This window comes from Trifolium pratense, linkage group LG6 (assembly GCF_020283565.1).
Source record: "Trifolium pratense cultivar HEN17-A07 linkage group LG6, ARS_RC_1.1, whole genome shotgun sequence".
Classification (NCBI taxonomy): Eukaryota; Viridiplantae; Streptophyta; class Magnoliopsida; order Fabales; family Fabaceae; genus Trifolium; species Trifolium pratense.
In genome coordinates, this window is record NC_060064.1 from 26,304,504 (window position 1) to 26,329,109 (window position 24,606).

A 24,606-nucleotide genomic window follows, 5' to 3' on the forward strand; every position below is an offset into this window, starting at 1 on the left:
TGTATCTACGACTCAACTCATGCCATATTGAAAAAAAATTATTCAAGAAAATTGAATAATTTGTTGCGACTCAAAACAGAATTGTTAGATGGTTAATATTTCAAGCTTGTACTTTTAGAAGCAGGGTGAATCTCTGGATCTAACAACAAAGGTAATTTCTTCAAAATGATATAATAATAATAATAATAATAATAATAATAATAATAATTGGTTAATTATAATAAGGAAGTGGATTAGGTTGTCTTGGAAAATGTCCTTAAGAATACAAAATGAAATTACAATTTTACAAGTATAAAATAAAGTTAGAAAAGAGATTGACAATGCTAAGTTGTGTTTACTCATTGATGAAGCTCTTGATGAATTAAAAAAGAACAAATGGTTGTAGTTATTAGATTTGTTGAGGTACATACCTTATGATGACTCCGGCAAGAAATGCACTATCCTTAATTCCATTGAGACATAGAAGGATGGCAGAATTTTTCTGTAAAATTTGAAGGCCGCAAAGAACATTTTAAATTACTGATTGGCAAAGTCGGTTGCAGCTTTAAAGAGTAAGATTAAAAAAATGTTTTTTTTCAAAAACGGTGAACATATAGACATCGAGCACATGACCTATTTAGATTCATTAACGGACATCACGTATGACTCCCACGTAGATACAATAAAAAAAATTGGTACAAATTGAAGGGTGATTGTGAAATGCAATTCATGTTTTCTTGTGTTGAAAATGAAAAAGAACCACATCGTTTCTACGCGACCTTAAAAAAACTAGTTAAGTTGTTGTATGTGGTTTATTTTTTTTATGGTTTATGTACTTTAGTTAATTAAAAATGATGTAAGTCTTGATTTTATTAATGAAATTTTATTTAGTGATTTCGTATGAATGTAGACAATTACGTGTTTGTAGTAAAATTTAAGCCTTAATATTGATAGATTCATTCATAATGTAATAGAAAAAACGTAGGAAAAAATACATAAAATTAATAACTAGAGTTACGAAGAGGGTCCCGCAGCATTAGGACAATTAGTAATCTTATGACCCGACATCCGACATAAACCACATAGCTTCCCTTTTTGTTGAAATCGTCAATTTCGGTTCTAATGCGAGTGTGATTTTGGATGTTATTTCTTGATCCTTTTCATATCAGGATGAGGAAAAAGTACCTCACCTTCATATTTGGGTCAATAGCTTTGGGTTTGAACCACTTCGAAGTTATGATCATATAAGGAAGATACATTGACAACTTTGCACACATCATCAATGTACAGTTGATAATCTTGATGAGCGTGAGCACATGCAGCAATAACATGCGAACAAGACAAATGTAAAGCCTGAAATTTTCCAAAGTGACACCACCTTATTTGCAAGTTTAATTTAAAGCAATCCATTGATCGACCTTTGTGGGGATCCTTAGTTTCCCGAACTGAGAAAGTAAAATGTTGCCTATCACCGGAAACTCAACATTTCAATGAAAATTTCACAAATGTTTACTACCTCGATGAATCTATACAACCCCAACCAACCCAACAAATCCCCCAAGAATTCACGTGGGCGCGGCTGCTGCATCTGACGATTTCTTAAATTTAATGTGGGCTGATGGTCAAGGTTCCTCGTGGACTCACGGTCAAGTTATAAATTTTCTTGGAGTGAATGAGGCAGAACAAATAAATCCAAAACAGGACAACGATGACGTGCAATTATATGGACGAGGACATCGACGTTCTCGACCTTGTGGCATTGGAGGACATAGGCAAAGACCATTTTAGTGTTTTTTTTTTTTTTTTGCATTTCATTAACTAGTAAATATTCAATAAATAATGGAATAATATCAAAATTACGGAAACAAACTCAAGAATTGGCCGCCCGAGCAAGAATATGAGCAAACATATTCGTTTATCTCCTAACAAACTTCACTATTATCAGTATTATTGTAATAAATTATATTTCGGAATGTATATACTATTATTATAATTTTATTTTTATCATAATTTTATTTATTGTTATTATCATAACCTTTTTGACATTTAAAAAAATAACATTTGCTAAAATCATTTAAAATGCTGTACTGAATAAAAATATATTTAAAAAAAAAAAATATCAAAAACCCTCTCTTTATTCTCTCCCCCATGCAGAGACCCTAAAAAACATAACAAAAAAACTTTGGTCAATGGCGGCACTACCATTGTCGCGACCAGCAAGTGCATGGCGGAAGTGACAATGTCGCCACTTTTGTTCCCTGCTGCGAACGCAGATTTTGTGTCTTCAGATGAATATTACGGAAAAAAAATTTGGAAGAGGGATATTGTTGGAATTTTGAGGAAAAAAATCCTCTATTCTTCACTGCTGTTACGGTCTTTAAGCAAAAGATTACATGAACAGAACATTAAGTTAATTATTGACATTGTGTTAGGTAGTACTGTAGAAAATATTAGTAATCTCTTAATTATTGACGTGCCTATTATGAGCACTGACATGTCATTGTCCGTGTTAGACTACTACTATTTGTTACTCCCTACTGTTTAAACTCGTGGCTTCTTCTACCCCAAGCTTTTCCTCTGAAAATTCTCCTTTCCGATGCTACTGACTGCACGGTTCATGAACATAGTTGCAATACTGTTTAATCAGAATTTTTCAACAAAATGGCCATGCCCACGTGCATTTAATTAATCCATTTCTACTTTGTGTGTTGTCGAAAATTAATGCACATTTACACAAGTTTAGAGTTAGAAGAGCGGTACTCCGGATACAAATATATAAAAAAAATACTTTAAATTTTGGAAATAAATATAAATAAAAGTCAACTAATTTTAAACTAATCAATACTACTATTATTAATAGGATCATGTTAACTTGTGTTCTAAGGGCACATGTTAAGCTACCTAAAAATAGAAATATATAGTATTTAATGATACAAATAATTTAATGCTTGACAATTGAATACAACACAACAAGTTCAATAAATATTTTTCACATTTATCTTCTTAACATGTGCCTTAAGGCACAAGTTAACATTCTCCTTATTAATATATTGTTATTTAATCATTTCACTTTTCAAAAGTTTATGTGATTTCTAAGGTATAAATTACTTTTCAAAGAGTAATATAGTAAACTTAACTCATGTTTTACATTAAATCAAGAAAATTAATTACACTTAACTAAATTTCTTAAACACCGCATAAACAGGTATTTTTTCTTATATTTGTGTCGGAGGGAGTAGTAAGTAATAACTAGCAATACACAAGTTCGTTTTTATTACTCACTCCGTCCCAAAACTTTAGTCTTTTTGGAGTTTTGCACGGAGATTAAGAAATAACTAGTAAAATTATTTTTACCCTTACTTTATTAAGAAAGAGAAAATATATTTAATTAATGCCTAAACTTTTATAAGGATACAAATGGTAAAGTATCACTAAATGTGTATTAGTTTCTTAAAAAGACTAAAAATTTTGGACGAAAATAAAAAGGTAAAAGACTAAAGATTTGGGACGGAGGAAGTATTAGATTAGATTAAGGAGTTTTATTCTTAAGATTAATATGTAAGAGTCAAATTTTGAATTGAAAACACCCGATTTATTTATATTTAAGATGAATTTTTAACTATGAGACTATTTAACCAAAAGAATAAAAATAAATCTTTGCATAATGCAATATCCTTGTCTTACTTATACACATTAGACAAAATTCATTTGATTAGTGTTTCCAAAGTATTTCGACTTGAAGTCACATTAGACGACCCTAAACATGTTGAATGGTGAAGATGAACTACGAACAAATGACTTGAATGGTCAAATTAAACTAGACATGCTTAATGTTGGAGTTGACAATGGTCGAGCTTTGCTAAGCATGATGAATGGTGGTGCCAAACTAGGCATGTGCTAGATAGTCAAAGTGTAATAGAGGTGATAAGATATGATCATGTATATCTGTCCAGAATCCACCAAATGTCATGCCTATTAAGACATAGATATTTATTCTACATTGAGTCGGCTTGTATCAGTCCAATATAACCACGCCAACAAAGTTGAAGTAATTTCAAACGATGTTGTGTTTTCCGTTGGTGTTGCTTGCTAGCTGGCGGAGTGTCGCCGCGAATGAATCTTTTTGTTAGGGCTCGTTGTTACGCAGCCACGTGGTTTGTTCCACCATCGTGGAATGCTCTATTTAGTTGTTGTAGTGTCTGACTGACTTTCTCGTTCTGAGACTCTAAGATAATTTTTCAGATTTATTGAAATATACAGGTTTCGAGATTTTAAGTTTGTCGTTGGTGCTGTTTAATATTCGTGTCATGTTTGATTCAGACAGTTTTCATTATCTTCGTCATTCTCTGGATTAACACTAGACTGGCTGACCTGAAAGAGTCATTACTTGTTATTGTTGTTGCACGAAATTGTTGGTTCTTGGACTCGTTCTGTGTTAGTGATCAGTTTATTCATCCGTAGTTACTTTTTTACCGATTTCTGTTCGTCTTGTGCGGAGATCTGACTAATAATATTTTCGCTGTTCAAAATATATATATATATTATATGGGATTTGCTATAACACACCCACCCATTTTTATGAAGGTGTGCATTAGCAACGTACACCTTAGGGTGTATTTAATCACTTTTTAGTTATTAGTTGCTAAAACACACCTTCTAAAAAATTAGTGGGTGTATTCTAGCAAATGCTTATAGGAGTTGCTAAAGTACACCCACTTATTTTTTAGAAGGAGTGTTTTAGCAACATGCACCTCAAGATGTATATTACCACTTTTTAGTTATAACTTGCTAATACACACCTTCTAAAAAATAAGTGGGTGTACGTTAGCAAAACCCTATATATATATATATATATATATATATATATATATATATATATTCATTCGGTTTCTTTCAAGAATTTTTTTTTCATATTTTACACAGCTTTTTCTCATTGAACAAAAAAAAATTCACACACCTCACAATACACACCGGTTTAAGATGACGACAAAATTCAGAAATTTAGTTTGTCAGAAATATCTGAAAAACACACAGTTTTTCAGAAGCAGCATACTAGTTCAATTATTACCGGAAATAGCCGGTGCATCTCAAAACCCAATGTATCATCATCATCATGAACACACGCATATTCCAAGATAAAGAGAAAAAACAAACAAGAGAAAGAAAAACCACAGTAGTCACAGTACTGTTCTACTGTTGTTACCTCATCAATTCAACAGTACCCAGTATTGGTTTTTGGTTTTCATATGCTTCTAAGAGTGAGTGTGTGTGTGTGACTTTGTGTGCATTTTCAGTCTCACATGCGTATTGAAAATACACCCATTGCTCCATTGATTTTTTTTATAAAATTAGGAAAATGGTACATAACATTTCTTTTCTTTTTTATTTTAAAATTTGTGTATTTAATATTAAAATATATAAAAAAAGTTATCTTTTCATTGTTAATGTTAATTTTATTTTGATTTTTTTTATATGTTTAATAAGTGTCTGTAACCACGGTTTAATATTACCCTTAAAATTAAGGTCTTGTTAATGTGTATACAAAAAACATGTTAGTAATTTAAAATTAGAATTATTGTATTGGAAAATACAAGAATGGAAAAATTAATACTTCCTCCGGTCCTTAATATAAAAAGGAGTTTATTTTTTAGATACATTGAAATATTAATGTATCTAGATAATAATATAGTTTAGATACATCAATATATCAATGTATCTAAAAGTGTATTTACTCTTATATTAAGGACCAGAGGAAGTATGTATTAGTGCCGAGCATCGGTCAAGTTCGAGTTCAAAATTCCCAAACTGATAAAAACTGCAATCTCTTAATTTAGACACAATTTCGACCGTTTACATATTCGGTTTGTTCGGGTGTCAGGTCATACATTTGACGAGTATAATAGGTCAACTTTAACGGGTTAACTTCATTGGTTTCAATAATTTTCTTTCGATCTCTATTTTTTCCCTCAAACCAAACTCATAGAATGTTATTACTATTTTTATTTCTTTAATAATTATCTTTTGGAACTACGGCCTTCGGCCTTCGTCCCTAATTATAGGAGCATTTTACAAAAAAAGTTATTTTAAATATAAGACCCTTTATAAATTTTTAGCTACAATTATTACTCTATTTCCAGATATATATTCATTAATTTGCATTGAAATATGAAAAGTAACATTAAATATAAGATCAAATTAGTAAACATCTCACTTAAATAAAAGAAAATGTTAGTTGGTTCAGTGACGATTGACGCTGAACTTAGTGGAGAGGACCAAGGTTCGATCTCCCGCAATTGCATTTGCGAGACGATTGGAACCACTTGATGTCAGAAATCATTCCGAACTCTGGACTATTAGGCTATTAGGGCCCCATTCCCTAAGAACTAGAGGATGAAAACAAAAAAATAAACAAAATTATTACTCCAACAACTTTTTTTAATGTCATATTTTTTTTTATAGTTTCCTACTGCTCCTCCGATCATAAATTTAGTCTATATTATAAACTAAATATATTAAATTTTAAATAAATATTAAAAATAAAATTTCTCTTATATTTAGGATCGGAGCGATTAGTATTTAAGACTAGAGAGTATTTAATACTCCTACTGTATTTCCCTACTTATGATTAAGACAACTGATTAATCCTTTTGATCATAATCCTTTTGATCATTTCCCGTATCTATTCACCACTTAACTCATCTTCATCATCATCATCATTACTACTATAACTTATCATTTCACAATCACAATCACCATCACTCTCTCTCTCTCTCTCTCTCTCTCTCTCTCTCTACCATGGCAGAGGAGGGTTTTGAACATTACCATATACCACAACAAAGCAGAAGAGAAAAGCTTAGATTTTTATCTCAAAACCAACCAAATTTCATTGAATCTTCAACAACCCTTCATCCAAATTATCCACCTTTACCTTCTCCCTACGACCCTTCACTCATTTCTTCTCTTTTCTTACCTTCAACCAACCAAAACCACAGTATAATGAATCCTAACCCTTTACTTTATCAACCACAAAACCATGGTTACACTGATATTAGTGCTAGTAGTAGTAGTAACACTAACAACAATGAAGTAATGTTGTTAAAGTCTGAACCTTTATCATTAACTTTATCATCAAACCAAAACAATTATCAGATGAATATTCATAACCCTTTAGAGGTTAATAACCTTCAGAAATATGGTTCTGTTATTGATGTTTCAAGGAACACAGTTCCATTAGGACCATTTACTGGTTATGCTACTGTTTTGAAGGGATCAAGGTTTTTGAAACCTGCTCAACAACTATTAGATGAGATATGTTATGTTGGGATTTGTGCTGATGAAAAAATTGTTACTGCTGTTGATGCATCTTTTATATTGGAAAATCATTATGAACAAGAGAGTAATGAAATTGGTAATGGTGTTGATGATATGCTTGGTGATGGAAATAATGAGAGTAGGAAGAACAAGTCTAGACTATTAATTGTGCTTGATGAGGTATTTTTTATTTTTTTATTTTGTGAAATTTTCTTTTTTGAGGTGTTATATGCAATTGACAATTTCATGAAATGGATTGTACAAAAAAAAAAAAAATTCATGAAATGGGTCGTCATATATATGGTGTTATTTATTTTTGAGTTTAATTCATGAAATGGGTCTTCATATATATGGTGTTATTCATGAAATGTTTTTAGGGATGAAAACATGTTATTTTATTTTACAGCGACGAAAATCAAAATTTGTTAATTTTATAGCGATGAAAAATATATTTTAATTTAACCCTAAAATTAATCATAAGTCATAAATATAGTAAAACATGATTATTGCTCCAAGGGTTACTAGTAAAATACCCATTCTTATGCTAAAATATTATTAGTGATTTAATCTAGTAAAATGCCCCTGCTTCGTCCCATAAGTGTAGCTCACTTGGCAGCTACCAAGTCATTATTGGAGTGGTCGTGATTCGAGCCTCAAATTTCACGTTTTTTAACATTTAAATGTGTGAGTCTTGCTATTAGGCTACTTGACCCTTCTTCTGCACGGGTCGCACGGGTGATATCCACACACAATGAGAAAGCCATATTCGTGATTTTTCAGAAAGTCTCCGAAAATAGGGGGAAAATTAAGTCTCAAAGAAAAGAAGGTAAATAGATTTAAATATTTGAATGTCAAATGAAATAAAATTATGAACTAAGTTTGAAATAAATAATGAACTTTAGCAATATTTGAATGTTCAATGCAGTAAGTGAGCAGAATTTCAAATATTTAAATCTATTTTACCTTCTTTTCTTCCAGACGTTAACCCCTATCTTTGGAGACTTTTTGAAAAATCATGAATATGACTTTCTGATTGTGTGTGGAAATCATCGCAGCAAAGAACTTGTTACAGTCATTACAAAGAACTATCCCCCCACCACGCCAAATTAGAAATTTCCTGGAAAGATGTTTGCAAAGAAAATTACTTCAAGGCCGGTGATACTATTTGCTTTAAGTTCGCATTTAATGATTCACACCAAAGATAACACCTTTTCAATAGAAAACTACTACAGGGAATCTTGTTCCAATAGAATATATATTGTTTCACTTTATTTTCCAATTATTGTTCATAATTTGATGCAAGATGTTCTTCCGAAAGTACAACTTGAGGCAAGATGAAATTGGTCCTTTCAATGATACTATGGAGTTTGAGAGAGTATTCTTGATTGCATATAGCTCCTTAACGTTTTGATGTTTATGTGTAGTATTAATTTGTATTTTGTAATCATGTTTATAATAAGGTGTTCGGTATAGAATATCTTATATTAAATTTCAATTTTTAATTAAATACTCCATCCGTTCTAAAGTAAGTGTTATTAAGGTTGTCACATATATTACGAAAAACAATGAATGAATAAGTGCAACAAATTTACAAAATTGTCCTCGTTAGCTATAGGCTATTAACAATTGTCATACGTGAAACGACACTTATTTTAGGACAGAGGGAATATAAGTTTTGAGAAGTTATACTTGTAAAGTTATGCTGTTTCATAATCTTGCATTAGCAATGTATGAGTTCTAATTTCAGGACGAAATAGACACGTAGGCTTTTGTTCTGTAATCATTTAAATCTGATTTCTTGAGTTTTCTTAAAATTTTGTCGGCCTGCTTAAAGAACAGCAGCAAATTAAAGAAAGTTTGATAATTAATTCAAATTGTGAGATGATTCTTCTTTTTCAATCATGAACAGATTTGCAGGAGATACAGACAGTACTATCAGCAGATTCATGCAGTAATAACTTCGTTTGAATATGTGGCCGGCCTCGGAAATGCAGCACCGTACGCAAGTTTGGCTATAAATGCCATGTCCAAACAGTTTAGATGCGTGAAGAGTATGATTACTGACCAGCTTCAGTTTATCAGTAAGTCCAATTTTCAGATAAGCAATAGAAAGGATGAATCTCCAAGGTTTCGTAACGGTGATGGAGCCTCTTACAGCCAAAGGCTAGCGTTTCTAGAGCACGTCCAACAACCTGTTTGGCGACCTCAAAGAGGACTCCCTGAGCGCGCTGTTAGTGTTCTCAAGGCATGGCTGTTTGAACACTTTCTGCATCCGTAAGCGTGTTATTTCAATCTTATTAATTAATAGTATCTTATGAAGCACAAACGTCTGACATGACATGACCACATTGACACTGATAATTTAAGAAATTATTAGTGATTGAATGGAATTTCCTTTATTAGTCTTGTGTGGCTATTGGACACTTTCATGTGTCGGACATCCAAACACGGTGGTATATAAGCATGGTTTCAAAATTCATGTCACGTCACAATCATTGATATTGCGAATAATTATGGTCAAATACGGATGATGCAGCCTCAGTTGTTGTTTCATTACAGTTGTGGAGACATGCTTTTTTGATTTTGCATTTAGATTACTGATATGTTGTTTTCTTGTTACAGTTATCCAACTGATACTGACAAGCTAATGTTGGCTAAACAAACCGGTCTATCTCGTAACCAGGTAAAAATTTCAAGATAAAATACTCCATTTTCCGCATCATTTCACGCGTGAGGGATTCTCCGTATTATTATAATTAACAATGCCTATGTATTACAGGTATCTAATTGGTTTATAAATGCAAGAGTTAGGCTTTGGAAACCAATGGTGGAGGAAATACACATGCTTGAATCACAACAATCTCAAAAGGAATCATCTCAAAGAGAAGAACATAGGAACAATTTCAGTGATAACAACATTGCTGATCAGAATCCATCTTCATCCACAGACAAGTTTCACGATGTCACATATAAACGAACTAGAAATGAACTTCACAATATGCCGGTGGTGAATCAACAAGTTGGTAATGTTGGAGTGAGCATGATGAATAGCGGCGCAACAAGCAATGGCGTATCTCTAACACTTGGCCTTCATCAAAATCATGCAATGGGATTATCTGATCAGCGATTTGACATGTGCGCTGCACAGCGTTTTGGTCTTGCACTTCAACCTGATAGCTACGTCATGAGTGGTTTTCAATTACAGAATCGACAATTCGGGAGAGATTTTATTGGAGGGCAACTTTTGCATGACTTTGTAGGATGAATCTTCAATCTATCTACTAACTTTGCATTTACTAACCATGTTTCTATCATTGGTTTCATCTATCACTAGATATTAGGAGAAGGAGAGTGATTAAAATTGGCTTCTAGTTTGGAATTAAGTGGTATTGTACTTGTACATTCATTTTAGCTAGTAGTGGTAAAAGGTTAAGTGTTGTTAATTGATTGTCCTTTATTACAATGTTTAAGGTAAAATGGATATATTTGAGTATGTGACTTGGTTATTGGATCTTTGTTGAACACGGTGGCGAAGCTATACTAAAATGTCGGGGTGGGCCGTAGCGTAGTATGACTTTTTTGTTTTGGGGGCATTTATATGTTGCATGGGTACTCTATTTTAGACCGAGTACCGGTACCCGGTACGTACCGGGTACCGGTACGCGTATGGTACTCCCCCGGTACGCACCGACGCCGTACCTATTTTTTTTTTTTTTTTTTTGCAACGGGTACACACGTGGTACACCTGTGGTACTCGCGTGGTACACCAATCCAAAAAAATACGATTTTTTTTCTCCTTTTTCTTTTATTATTAGTTTTTTTTATAGGAAGATTTACGTTTTTTATTTGTTTATAATATAAAGTAGCAATTATTGCTAAAAAACAATAACAAAGTAGCCGTCGAAATTATTCACTCATTCATTGAAATAGAATAGACTAAATTCAAAGAGAGATGAAGATCTAGTTTTTATTCATACCAATTTTCGTCTTCTCTCAAGAAAGAGAAATATTAATACTTATAATGAAAGTGCAACAAAAACGTGGGATATTCGTAGAGATGAATGAGATTTTATTTAATATATAGTTGATATTCTTGAAATTGCTAGTCTTTCTCGCGGTGAACCTAACTAGAGGTCACTCTTTTTAGTGATGATGAAGAGGGAAATAATTGACTCTTTTTGAGCTAATTGGTTTTTAATTTCATATTTTGATGTTTCGAACAATTTAAATTACATTTAAAGTGTGTTGTGATATTTTTTATGTTTAATTATTTGTTTTAACAATATAACTATATTATTTGATATATATAATTATATTTTTTAAAAAAATTATAGGGACGTACCTGTACCTTAGTTTTTCTAAAAATGACGTACCCCGTACCGGTACCGGTATCGGATACCGGTACCGTACCCGCACCCGGGCAAGAGATCTAGTATAATATTTTTATTACACTATTTTTTTTTTATTTTCAATAATCAATATTACACTACTTAATAATTTAAACGAATACAAATTTAACAAAATATATATTTGGATTGAAAATTTGTATTATATAAATCGTTCAGTCAAATTTTAAAACCCATAAAAATTTACTGTTTCAATAAAATGACATAAATTAGTAAGATCAATAAGATCAAATAAGTTTTAAATTTCTATTAAAAAAGCAATTATGTTTTAAATTTTTTGTAACATTTTATGGAAATAAATATTAACCACATTCTTTTTGTAGTTAATTCATTTAAAAATGTAAGGAAAAGCTTTAAAAAAATGTAAGAAAAAATTGAAAATGGCTGACAGATGAGTTGAACACGCCACCCTTTGGTAAAATTACACAAAACAATACACAAAACAACCAAAATAGGCTAGACAACATTTTCTTTAAAACTTTGAACCTAATAATATATATAACGATTTGTGCAAAATTATGTATATAGTATATATATACCTATTAAAAGAAAATTGCTTTTTTGACCCCCCTATTCTTCTTCCAAACCCCCCATGTTGACCGTTTTGCCCTTGGGAAAAAATGTTCGGTACATGAAACCCGAACCTACGAACCAAAAATTGTTTTTTTTAACGTTTCGGTACTTACGAACCGAAAACGCTTTGGTTTGGTCCACAGTTACCAAAGTGACCCTATAGAGCCTAGGTGACAGAAAATTATACTTTCATAACCACTTTGACACTCAATCGGGATTGTTGCGATCTAGGGCGTTTTTGGGAGGTTTTGAAGGCATCAAAGCAACGATTCATCACCCAAAAAGGGATCCTATACTCATTTGAAGTCAGGGGCGATTTCACCTCCTGGCTAGCCTGGGCACGTGTCTGGGCTCGGTATATATATATATATATATATATATATATATATATATATATATATATATATATATATATATATATATATATATATATATATATATATATATATATATATATATATTAGGGTTCTTACTATAATATGAAAATTCTAATGTTTGAGTAAAAATTAATAAAATTTAAGTGTATATTCATAATCCCCATGAAATTCTGAGAAAAATGGTATATTTACATGTCCAATTTGGTGCAAGAATGAAAAAAAGCGATTTTTGAGGTTTTGGTGATGGTGAGCATGAGGTGTTCAAAGAGTAACTTTAATATATATATTGGTTAAGCTGTAATTATGTCATCATGTGTTCGTTGGCCCAGTGGTCCTACATTTGGTTGATCATGTAGAGGGGTTTAAGTTCAACTCCTAGTGTCCCCATTTATTTTTTTACCCTTTTGTTTTTTTACTTAATTTTATTTTATTTGTTTATATACATTATTAAAAATATATAAAAATTCCAAACATATACTATTTATTTCTTATATATATATATAGTTAACAATGGTCTGATCCGGTTGAACTCCGATCCGAAAACTTTAAACCAATAAATATTTGTACTTTGCGGTTAACATTGTGCATAGGCTTGATAATATTCCTGGAGTCGCCACTGTTTGGAGTTATACAACAGGTAATCTTTACTTTAAATGTTTATTTTTCGAGTTTTCAAAGTTTAGCTGTCAAACTGAGTTTTGGTAGATAGGTACCAAATCCTTGTTTCGGTAGATGCAAACCAAAATAATAAAAAATATCCTGATTTTCTTGTTTTGGTTGAAATACTTAGGTGTTGGTATGGCAGAACCAATAGATGATTCGAAAGCAAATATTGATGATCCTATTATTGTGGAACCTGTCATTACTGAACCTATTGTTGTGGAACCTGTCGTTGCTGAACCTAATGTTGTGGAACCCGACGTTGAGGAGCATATAGTAGTGGACATCGCACATTTTTTTTGAGTGCAAAAAAATATAAGGTGCGAGATGATTTTATTGGATGGTGTCGTAAAGAGGCATTAAAAACTGGATTTACAGTTGTGATTGGGAGGTCAGATAATGTTTTGACGCAAATGATGAAGGTTTTGGGTTTCTGCTGGTATATTAGACCATTTCGGTTCGTGCGAACCGAACATTAGCGTGTTCGGTACAAACCTACCGAACGTTAGCGTGTTCGGTACCAACCTACCGAAATTGAGTTTTTCCTGTTTTTGCGCCCTAAGATAGCAATAAAACACGCTCTCGGTAGTTACGAATCGAAATATTATTCTTCGGTTCGTATGTATAGAACGATACTCAGACCAAAACTAGGGTATTTTGGGATTTTTGGACGGTTTGGGAGACACATTGGGGTTTAAAAAGCAATTTTTCTATTAAAAATCAAAAAATTTGGGACGGGCCGCGGCCCTCCCCAGCCAACGGGGAGCTCTACCCCTGGTTGAACATATATATTAGATGTTTTCTCTTCGGGCCCTCCGTGTTTCTTTTATACCCCAAATATTACAATTTTGCCCTTGATTAACTTCGGTTCGCAGAAACCGAATTTTTTTTAGTACAAGTTCAGAGTAAAGTTTGGTTTTTATAAATCGAAATTTGTTTTCAAGGAAAAAAAAACTTCGATTTCTATAAACCGAAGTTTTTTGCAAGGGCAAAATTGAAAATTCAGGGGGTATAAAAAAAACACGGGGGCTGAAGAGAAAGTGGGTATATATTATTGTTAGGGACATGTCTTGTTGTATCCAATAGGTAGACTTGAAACAATCCAATACAAAAGCAATGGACCAAGAAAAGACAAACCCAAAACTAAACATTCTAACAAGAGAATTTCTTCTTTTGTCAAAAAATAAAGAAAAGAATTTCCCAATTTACCCCTCGCTACTTAGGTTGTGAGTATCTAAATAGCAAAAAAATTGGGGAATAAAGAGTTCGCATTCTATGATGCAAACTATGAACTGGGTTCGCATTATAGGATGCGAACCTTATAATTTTTTTTGTCCTCTTCACCATTCTCTCATCACCCATGAAACAATTTTGAATGAAACACAATTCGCAAGTTAAATGTAAGTATAAATGTAAATTTGTTCATATCAAATAAAATAACTATTCAGAATATAGCTATCTTTACGCTGTGTGTGATTGGTCGATAATGTCACAGCCGCTTTAATGGCAAATTAAAATATGGTAATAGATAGTGGCCACATTTTTATAAGGTTCAATAGTGCAAATTGAGTTCGCACTCTAAATAGAGAATTGTGTTTCAGTTCGCACCCAATTTGGCGAGTGACAATTTTATTTGACTCAAGTCCAACATCTGAAAAATTTTGGGATGGAAATTTAAGTCCCAATACGTTTTTGCGGGTTTAGCGTGCCGGCCCATACGGTTAGTGCATCTTGACAGCTCTACACATTGCCCTCAGACTTCATGGAACAAAATTTTATTGGTAATCTTTCAAGGTCTCTCCTTCTAGCCATATTTTATTTAACAAGATACAAAGATGAAACCTTTTAAGATATGTGGGTTGATTTCCACTAATTCTAATACATAATTTTTTCCCCCTCTGTATTATGAAAAGCTAGATAAGAAATAAAAATAATAATAATGAAAGGCTTGTAAAACAATACGAACTCTATAGTTACAAATAAAATTATTTGATAAGATCTATTCTATGAGTTAAAGGGACAATATTATTAATATTGTACTTTAGAGATATTTGATAATTATTATGATTTAAGAAAAACTTATTGTAACAACATTATCATTAAAAATGATGTAAACATAGCAAGAGATTTTGACTATATAAAGTACCTAAACCATTTTATATTTTTTACATGCAAAGGTGAAAAAAAATGGTTCAAACTCTCAAGTTTGTTTATATTTTGATCCTTTTTGTTTCTCTTTTTATCATTGCGGTCGTTGGTCAAAGTAAGTTCATTCTCTTAATATTTTTTGTTTATTTTATACACAACCTTTCACCCATTTTTAGTAATATTTCCTTATACTCATTGTACATTACAGAAAAGTGTGATAATGTCTACGACTGCTATAAATTAGATCCAAGTGAGCCTTATGGATCGTTGAGGTGCTCTGGAGGTTATTGTATAAGCCTGATAGAGTAAATCTTATTTCTCTATTTTGACCTTCCATTTTCTTTTTGCTTATCATATTGTTGTCACTCTTATAATTTCTCTTATACTTTCATATATATATATATATATATATATATATATATATATATATATATATATATATATAAATGATTGGAAGTGTGATACAATGAAGAAGCATATTTAAACAATATTGTTTGTTGGGGAATTAACGACGAAGAGATTTTTAAAGATAAATTTGATCTATGTGCTTGATTTATAATCTAAGAAGATTATAATTGAGTTATAGAGTTCAAAAGAGGAGAGAAAATGATTGAGTTTGTGTTATCTTGAGGATCTTGGTTAATTGCCAAAGGAGTGGAAGCAAGTTAAAATTTTAAACTATTTTCATTAATTTGTTTTGTTAGAAGTATAATATTTCAGATATAATCCTGCACTTTCTTTTATTTCATATAAACATATTATTAATTTTTTGTTACCATGTGCTCATAGTATAATTTCTTGAGTTTGAATTATCGATATAACATGCAAAAGTAGTAGAGATGCACGAACATTGCATTTGATATACATATTTTGTACAACTATATTACATGGTTTGATTTTTCAAATTTACTTTTGTGTATTTGTTTCAATCCATGGAAATTGTTATACCACTTGAAGTGATTTGAAACTTATCTCACCCCAAGTTTTCTACTTATTTTCTCTTTAATGAATTATATGCAGGCAAATATGGGGACATCCTTGATTATCAATGGTGGGATATTATCCTCACTAATATTTGTAATGTTTATTCTAAGAATATATTTTATCTTCCTAGATTTTGTTAGTTTTGTTTGGAGCACTGCACTCTTTTTTCCTTTATTTGGTTTATTCTTTAGGATTTTACTATTAAGGTTTTTAATGAGGCAGTAATAATTTGTTTTAGTTCTCACTTGGGTTTTGACCTAGTTCCCCCAAGTTTTATACTCTCTTTTTTACTTATACGTTATTGCGAGTTAACTTGATTTTTAAATTGATTGAATGGGTGTCAATTTAGCTGAGATATGTTCATTTGGATTATTTGAGTTACCTCTTGTTTTTTTTAAAAAAAGTATATGCATGTGCTATATCTTAGACTGAATATAGTAGTATCAAGGTGTTTGTTCATGAGAATAAAATGGACAATTATTCTCTCACATATACCAGGGTGTTCTTTAAAGTTTGTTGGATTATTTTTTTATGTTTAAATTTACTTGTAAGGCTTTGGTTGATTCTTTAATTAATCATATTTTAGAAAATAACTTAATGTTCATTAATTAAATAAAAAGATTGACCTAATTATTAATTCATGGAAAATATATATTACTTTCACACATTTCTACAAAGGATAATTACTCATTTAACACCACACAAAGGTTACTAATGAAATCTAGAAGAGTGAAAAGGCATACATAGGTGCAATACAAGTTAACTGTTGTATTTTTATTAAGTACTTTATTCCTAAAGTAAAGTAATTGGTTTGTCCCTTGTTGGCTAAACAAAGTGTGATACTTGGGAAATGATTCAGTGCAGTCAAAATATACGCAGTCAGTACATATATACAAACCATCCGATTTTGATCAGACGGTTAAGATTTTAAGTTAAGATATTAGTTAGTTTTTAAAATATAAAACTAAGTTTTAAATTTGACCATCCGATCTGTTATTGAACGGCTCCGATGTGCCCGAATGTAGTGCAGTCAGAAATCCCTGACTACACTCAAACCTGGTCCGTGATACTTGCTCAATCAATAATTATTCCAACGGTCCTATGTATCTCCTGTATTTTCTAGTTTTAATAACAACTAGCTAAAATACATGTGCATTCACACGAGTCTAGACTTTTATTTGATATTTAAGTTTGTCATTATATTACGGTAAAAATTTATTTAGAATAAAATATTTAAAAATTTGTTATATAATATTAGTCAAATATAAGTGAAACTATTGTGTTATTTCTTATAAAACTTATTAAATGAATAAATTATCAATGACAAATATTTATCCAATTTTTGATGTATCAGTGACAAATAATGGTCCCATGTATATTTTTTATAATCTTTATTATATATATATATATATATATTAATTTTGTTTAGTGAAATTTTTATGGCTATAAATTGTTTTGTTTTGTTCCTATCCATAATATATTATATTCATATTTTTAAACATATCATATATTTTTATTGTATTTATTTTATATTCTTTCTATATTCCTACCAACGATAATAATTCATTTAACACCACACAAAGGTCACTAATGAAATCTAGAAGGGTGAAAAGGCATACATAGGTGCAATACAAGTTAACTGTTGTATTTTTATTAAGTATTTTATTCCTAAAGTAAAGTAATCGGTTTGTCCCTTGTTGGCTAAACAAAGTGTGATACTTGGTCGATAGTATGCATGAGGTCCTAGGTTCAATCGTCATTGCTAATATTGTAAACCAAAAAAAGTGTGATACTTGCTCAATGAATAATTATTCCAACAGTCCTATATGCATATACTATATGATTATAGCCGTGATTGATTAGCCGTCGAGATCTGTGATGGATTTCATCGGAAACGCCGTGTTTCGCCGCTGGGTCGCGTGGCTCTGGTTTGGTGTGCAAAACGACGGGTTTCCGTATGGGTTCCTGTCATGGCCGCCACTGTGTACGGTGGTGGTTGTGGTTCAGCGTTTGCTGTTCAGATCTGCAACTGTTCCGATTTGTTGTTCACTGGTTTTGTCCTCTGGTGTTCTGAACCTGAGATGGTGGCCACGTCCCTGGTCACTATTCGTGGTACTAGTATCGTGTACTCTTTACAACGTATTTTAACACTAGCTGTTGGAGGTATCGAAGGTGTTGTTCTTTAAACGTCTCTGACTCTCGTTTGCTAAGTACAAGTAGTCTACTGTGGCAAACACAAGGTTTTTTTTTGTACAGTGTATACAGATTGACGATCCATATATGGGTTGTTGTAGAAATTCATTTTGTTGGAATTTTTCCACGAACTAGATTCTTCACGACATAAACCGACGTCATATTGTCCGAAAGGACTAGGTGCGTAGATGCTCCGTGGTAACTAAAAATTGTTCGTCGTGCTAATGGGTTTGTTGTTTTTTTGGTGTTTCCTCGATTCGTGGTGCTCAATACCTTTGACTGGCCATCAATCGATCTGACTTTTGTCATCTGGGGCTGAGTTGTTTTCAACAAGACTTTCTCTTATATTGTCTCTATGGTGCCGTATTTATTCCTTGATTCTGGACTGTTTGGCTTGAAAAAGCCCTTATCACTTGTTGCATACTGTAGGGAGTAGCGGGTACGTGAACTACTTTCGTGCTGACGATCGGTTCATCCGCCTGAACTTAGGATTCTAGTTTGTCTTTTAAGATTAACTAGGAGTGGATTTATGTTTCATTGTCCTTTTAGACTCACTAGGTTAGGTCTATGTCCCCACAGTTTATGTAGATATTTTTTTTCTCTTTTTTTTTAATATAATAAGGAGATATAGGCAAAGGATGGGAATGAAGCCTGCTTTATCCCTTGATGTCTAGATGCTCCTCGTCTTATAAAAAAAAACTGTATTTTCTAGTTTTAATAACAACTAGTTAAAAGACCCGTGCATTCACACATGTCTTGACTTTTATTCGATATTTAAGTTTGTCATTATATTATAGTAAGGTAAAAATTTATTTAGAATAAAATATTTAAAAATTTGTTATATAATATTATTAAAATATAAGTGAAACTATTGTGTCATTTCTTGTAAAACCTATTGAATGAATAAATTATCGATGACAAATATTAATCCAGTGACAATAATGGTCCCATATATGTAATTAAATAATTTCACTTATTTTTCAAAGTGTTCCTTATAAAAAGCACCGGAGTACTACCCAAATCCTCACCACTAGACAAAAAAAAAAAAATAGGAAGAGAAAGTGAAATTTGTTTTTTGTACATAACATATTCAATTTTTTTTTTTACATAATATATTAAATTTATGGAAAGAGAAAGTGTGTGCAAAAAGATAAGAATTTATTGATGGATTAAAATTATAGTATAATAGGAAGATAAAATGCAAAAATACAGTTTCTTAATTTGGTATTACTATTCTAAATCGACAATTAAAAAAAAACGGAGGGAGTAATAACAATGAAAGATTGATAAAACAAAAATGAACTCTATAATTACAAGCAAAGTTATTTTGTGATATATATTCTATGAGCTAAAGGGACAAATACTATTCAACAGTATACTTTAGAGACATTTAATAATTATTGTAGTTTTAAAAAGTGATTTATATAGCAACAACATAATCATTAAAAACTACTTAATTGATGTAAACATAACAAATGGTTTTTATTATATAAAGTGATCAAACCGGTTTATATTTGATCATAAAAAAAAAAACCCATTTTATATTTGTTACATGCAAAGTTGAAGAAAAAATGGCTCAAACTTTCAAATTTGCTTATTTTGTGATCATCTTAGTTTCCCTTTTTATTGTTGTCGTCGTTGGTCAGAGTAAGCTCAATTTTCATATTATTTTTTGTTTATTTTATACACAATCTTTCACCCATATTAGTAATATTTTCATATTATTGTACATTACAGAAGAGTGTGATACAGAAGCTGATTGCTATAAATTATACGTGTGTCATGCTCCTGGAACAATGAAGTGCTTGCATGGTGTTTGTGTAAGTCCGGGAGCAGAGTAAGTCTTATTTCTATGTTATTACCTTCTAGTTTTTTTGCTTATCATAATGTTTTGATTCTTTTAATTTCTCTTATACTTTCATATATTTCTCCGATCTTATAAAAGCATGTTAAACATTTTTCTCTGAATGGAATATATATATATATAAATGCAACAAAATTTTTCTGAATGGAATATATATAATTTTTTTTATACTTTCATATATTTCTCCGATCTTGTAAAAGCATGATAAATATTTTTCTGAATGTAATCCAATGAATGCAACAAAATTCAAATTCCTACAATGAAGAAGCATATTTAATATATTATGAAATCTTTATTATCAATTTTTTTTTGGGAATTAACAATGTAGAGATTTCTAAGGATAAATATGACCTACATGATTGATTTAAATAAAATGATTTTACAATTTAGGGTGTAATCTTTAGGATTGTCATATAGCCACATTAATAAACTTTTTTTTGAAATACTAAGTTTATACATGTAGTATATGTAGTTGTAGAGATTTGAATTATTAGATAGTTTCAATTTGTAAAAGCAATCAATATAAAATTCATCTTATTTTTATATAGTATATATGGTGAGTTCTATCATGCAAGAGTTGATCAAGTGGTGCACGGTGCACCATTTATCAATAACCTTATAACAAATACAAATTTTATAAGACCGATGATTGAATCCGATTTAAAGTTTATATCATATAGATTAAGGTAAATCAGAACCGGACCGATGATTGAATCGACGTGTTTACTGGTTCAAGGTTCAACTGGTTGAACTGGAGTTTGATTGAGTCGGATTGTTTTTTATAAAATAATGTATAAAAAATAATGTACTAAATAATATTAATAAATATGAGTGACAAAAGCCTCGGTGAGTCCCTACCTACACCTAGAATGTCAGTAGTTATAGAGATACTTATTCACAATTGATTATTAGTCAAGAGTCATCATCAAATTTATACAAATCATAAACATATAGTCATATATGATCGTGGCTAGTGTACAATTGTTAAGTTTCAAATGATGGGGACTTAGCTAACATTTTGACGGTCTATATTTGGTTGGGTTTCTTATTATGGGAATCCACATGATATGTATTAATTTGTGAGTCATAATTGTAGCCTTTCATAATTGTTCACTAGCCACGATCATTAGTTTTTAACATGTAAAAATTTGTTTTCCATATACAAGTTTTATTTCAGTGATCAACTGTCTACATTTTCATTTAGGTATTCTAATCTTACGAGTCCATGATTTCTAATTTCTCAATCACATTATCTAAGTATTTAATGCTACAATCATGATTAGGAGTCCTATGATTTTCTTCAAGCATGTTACTAATCAACTGGGACTTAAAAAGAAGGTTTGGAACATGGCTCCATGACTAGAGTCATGTTTCCAGAGGGCAATCCTGACTCAATTTAAGGCCTATAAAATAGGTTTTCTACACTTCTAGGGCTGCTTGACTCGATTCACAGCACCTTGTGATTCATATTCAGTGAATTCACTTGACACATATTCTTACTATACATCATATTCAAGCCAGATACCATATTCTTACTATACATCATATTCAAATCTCTAAAATTCAAATGACCAAATCTATAATGCCAAGTCCATTCATCTCTTTCTACTGCAGTAGCTGAGCACTTATGATTCATCACATTGAGTTCAATTTTAAAAGTCCTATTCTTTGACATTGGAGCTTTCAAAATTAACTTTCTGTTTGAACCCATCAGTTTCATTATTCCATCTTCTATAGCTATCATGTAATTCTTCTCTATTAGTTGCCCTATACTAAGAAGATTACACTTCATACCTGGAATTAGGGGTGTACGTGGGCCGGATTGGGTTGAGTTTGGCCAAAACCAAAACCCAAACCACATATGGTACTCCGGGTTGGGTTTAGTAAAATAACCACCCGTTATAACATTGGGCCGGGTTGGGTAAATCCACTCATTTCCGGGTTGGATTGGGTTGGGTTGTGGGTTACCCAAATTATTTTTCTATTTTTTTTATTAAATATCTAAATATTGAATCATCATATTTTCTCATAAAAAATAACTCAATCAATGTATCTTCTTGAAAAATAGGGTAACTTTTTTTCACTATAAAAAATAATCACCCATTTTTGTGTGTAAATCTACTAATTTACGGGTTGGATAGCGTGTTATCCAAATGATTTTTTTGCTTTTTTTTAATATCAAATGACTAAACCATGAATCACTATATTTGTTTATGAAAATTATTCAAATTTTTTAAATTTTTAAAAAATAATGCGAAAAGTTATCATATTTGTTTATAAAAATTATTCAATCTTTTTTATTTTCGTAAAAAATAGTATAACTCATTTTCAATATAAAAAATATTTAATAATCAAATGAAAAAATCTTTAGTATTTTCATAAAAAAATTTCAAGAAACATAGCACTAGTGGGTTAGTGGGTTTTTTGGGTTGGGTTCGGTTTTACCCGAAACCCGATTTTTTTAATGGGTTTTTCATTTTTGAAATCCATATCCACCCACTTGCCCAACCCAACCCACTTTTTTGGGTTGGGTTGGGTGGGTTTGACCGGGTCGACCGGATTTGCCCAACCCTTGTACACCCCTACCTGGAATGTACAAAACATCATTGACGAAGGATTGTTCTCCATTCTTGCTTCTGATGCACACAACTCCTACACCTTCTGAATTCAATGTGCTGTCATTTGCAAATTTCACTTCGTTCTTGTGAGATTGGTTGAAGATAGAAAACCAATCTCTTCTTCCTGTCATGTGTGTAGAACAACCAGAATCCGTACCACTCTTCACCACAGTTCAAATCTTCCTTAATTGCAAACATAGTCTGGTTAGGCTCAATGCGCGCCTATGGCAAGAGATGCAGAAATTGCAATAGAAAGCTAGGTGAAGAAGATGAATGAAAAAGCAATTAAAGACTTAACAAAGAATGAATTGTTTAGGGAGAAAGAGAGAAATTTTATTCATCCACTATTGGGCCACAAAATTCACAATACAATCACAAACGAAATGCATCTAAGCATTTATACAAGTTGCTTCACACATAAGAAACAAAGTTAGCTCATAACCAACTTCTAACTAACACCCTAACAAACTCAAAAGTGGTTATCAACTCCCTAACTAACAAACATATCTATTACTTGACACCTAAGCAACAAATCATAACAAACTATTCTGTTACTTGCAGAATAAGTAACTGCCTAAACAATATGAATTACACAAATTCTCAACAAAAATAAATAGAATAGGTACTAGATATTTCAATGAGGATTGATGTTAGTTGTCAGGTAAAAGAATTGAATCACGATTTTGATGTAATCGAGGATGGTATTTGGGTGACACTTTGTTTATGACTTACTTAGCTTGTGAAAAGTGAGGATGGTATCACTTTTTTTTTTATGATAATTACAAGATGATATTTGATTTATATTTTCTATACGTTAAACATACATACACATGCTGTTTAACTTGGGATCAGATACTCTGCTGTAGTTAGAGCACACAGTTACACGCTGTAGCACATTTCAGCCATCCATTTCAAATCGGTCGGTTCAACATGCAAAAGGAGTAGAGATGCATGGATGAACATTGCATTTGATATACATATCTTGTACAATTATATTAACACCTTAGACAGTTTTATTTTTCAATTGTACTTTTGTGTATCTGTTTCAATCCATTGAAATTGTTATACCATTGATTTGTAATTTATCTCACTCCATGTTTTACTTATTTATCTTTAATGAATTATATGCAGGCTCTATGATTAGGATGAGAACGAGTAGTAGTATCAAGATGTTTGTTCATGAGAATAAAGTGGAGCATTATTCTCTCACATATGCATGCTAGGCTGTTCTATAAAGTTTGTTGGATTATTCTCTCAAAAATAATAGTGGGATGCTATCCCCACTAATATATGTAATGTTTATTCTACGATTAAATTTTGTCTTCTTCTTGAATATAGATTATGTTAGTTGTGTTAATTTTGTCTTCTTGAATATACGATTAAATTTTGTCTTCTTGAATATATATATTATTATTTTATGTTGTATTTTTGTGACCATGGATGTCGGTTGGTGTAAGTCTGAGAGACCAATTAGTTTTATGTTAAACTTATGA

The 24,606-nt window shown here is 31.4% G+C and overlaps 2 protein-coding genes and 1 long non-coding RNA gene across 3 annotated transcripts; 2 read left to right on the forward strand and 1 right to left on the reverse strand.

Annotated features, from left to right (window-relative positions):
• The first annotated feature begins 6,697 nt into the window (after positions 1-6,697).
• On the forward strand, positions 6,698-10,783 carry LOC123893204 (BEL1-like homeodomain protein 9). The gene is made up of 4 exons (XM_045943134.1): positions 6,698-7,470; positions 9,200-9,564; positions 9,913-9,973; positions 10,070-10,783. Exons 1-4 carry the CDS (start codon positions 6,775-6,777, stop codon positions 10,553-10,555), a joined length of 1,608 nt encoding a protein of 535 aa, XP_045799090.1. The 5' UTR covers positions 6,698-6,774; the 3' UTR covers positions 10,556-10,783.
• A 4,627-nt stretch (positions 10,784-15,410) lies between these two features.
• Positions 15,411-16,767, forward strand: LOC123890548. Its single transcript, XR_006802858.1, has 3 exons — positions 15,411-15,569; positions 15,663-15,759; positions 16,475-16,767. It is a non-coding gene; the product is annotated as an uncharacterized LOC123890548 (long non-coding RNA).
• Positions 16,768-21,942: 5,175 nt separating this feature from the next.
• LOC123888093 lies at positions 21,943-24,238 on the reverse strand. The gene is made up of 2 exons (XM_045937054.1): positions 23,082-24,238; positions 21,943-22,289 (listed from the first exon to the last, which is right to left on the reverse strand). The coding sequence occupies exons 1-2, from the start codon at positions 23,242-23,244 to the stop codon at positions 21,943-21,945; spliced, it is 510 nt and encodes a 169-aa protein (XP_045793010.1). The 5' UTR covers positions 23,245-24,238.
• Positions 24,239-24,606: the final 368 nt, after the last annotated feature.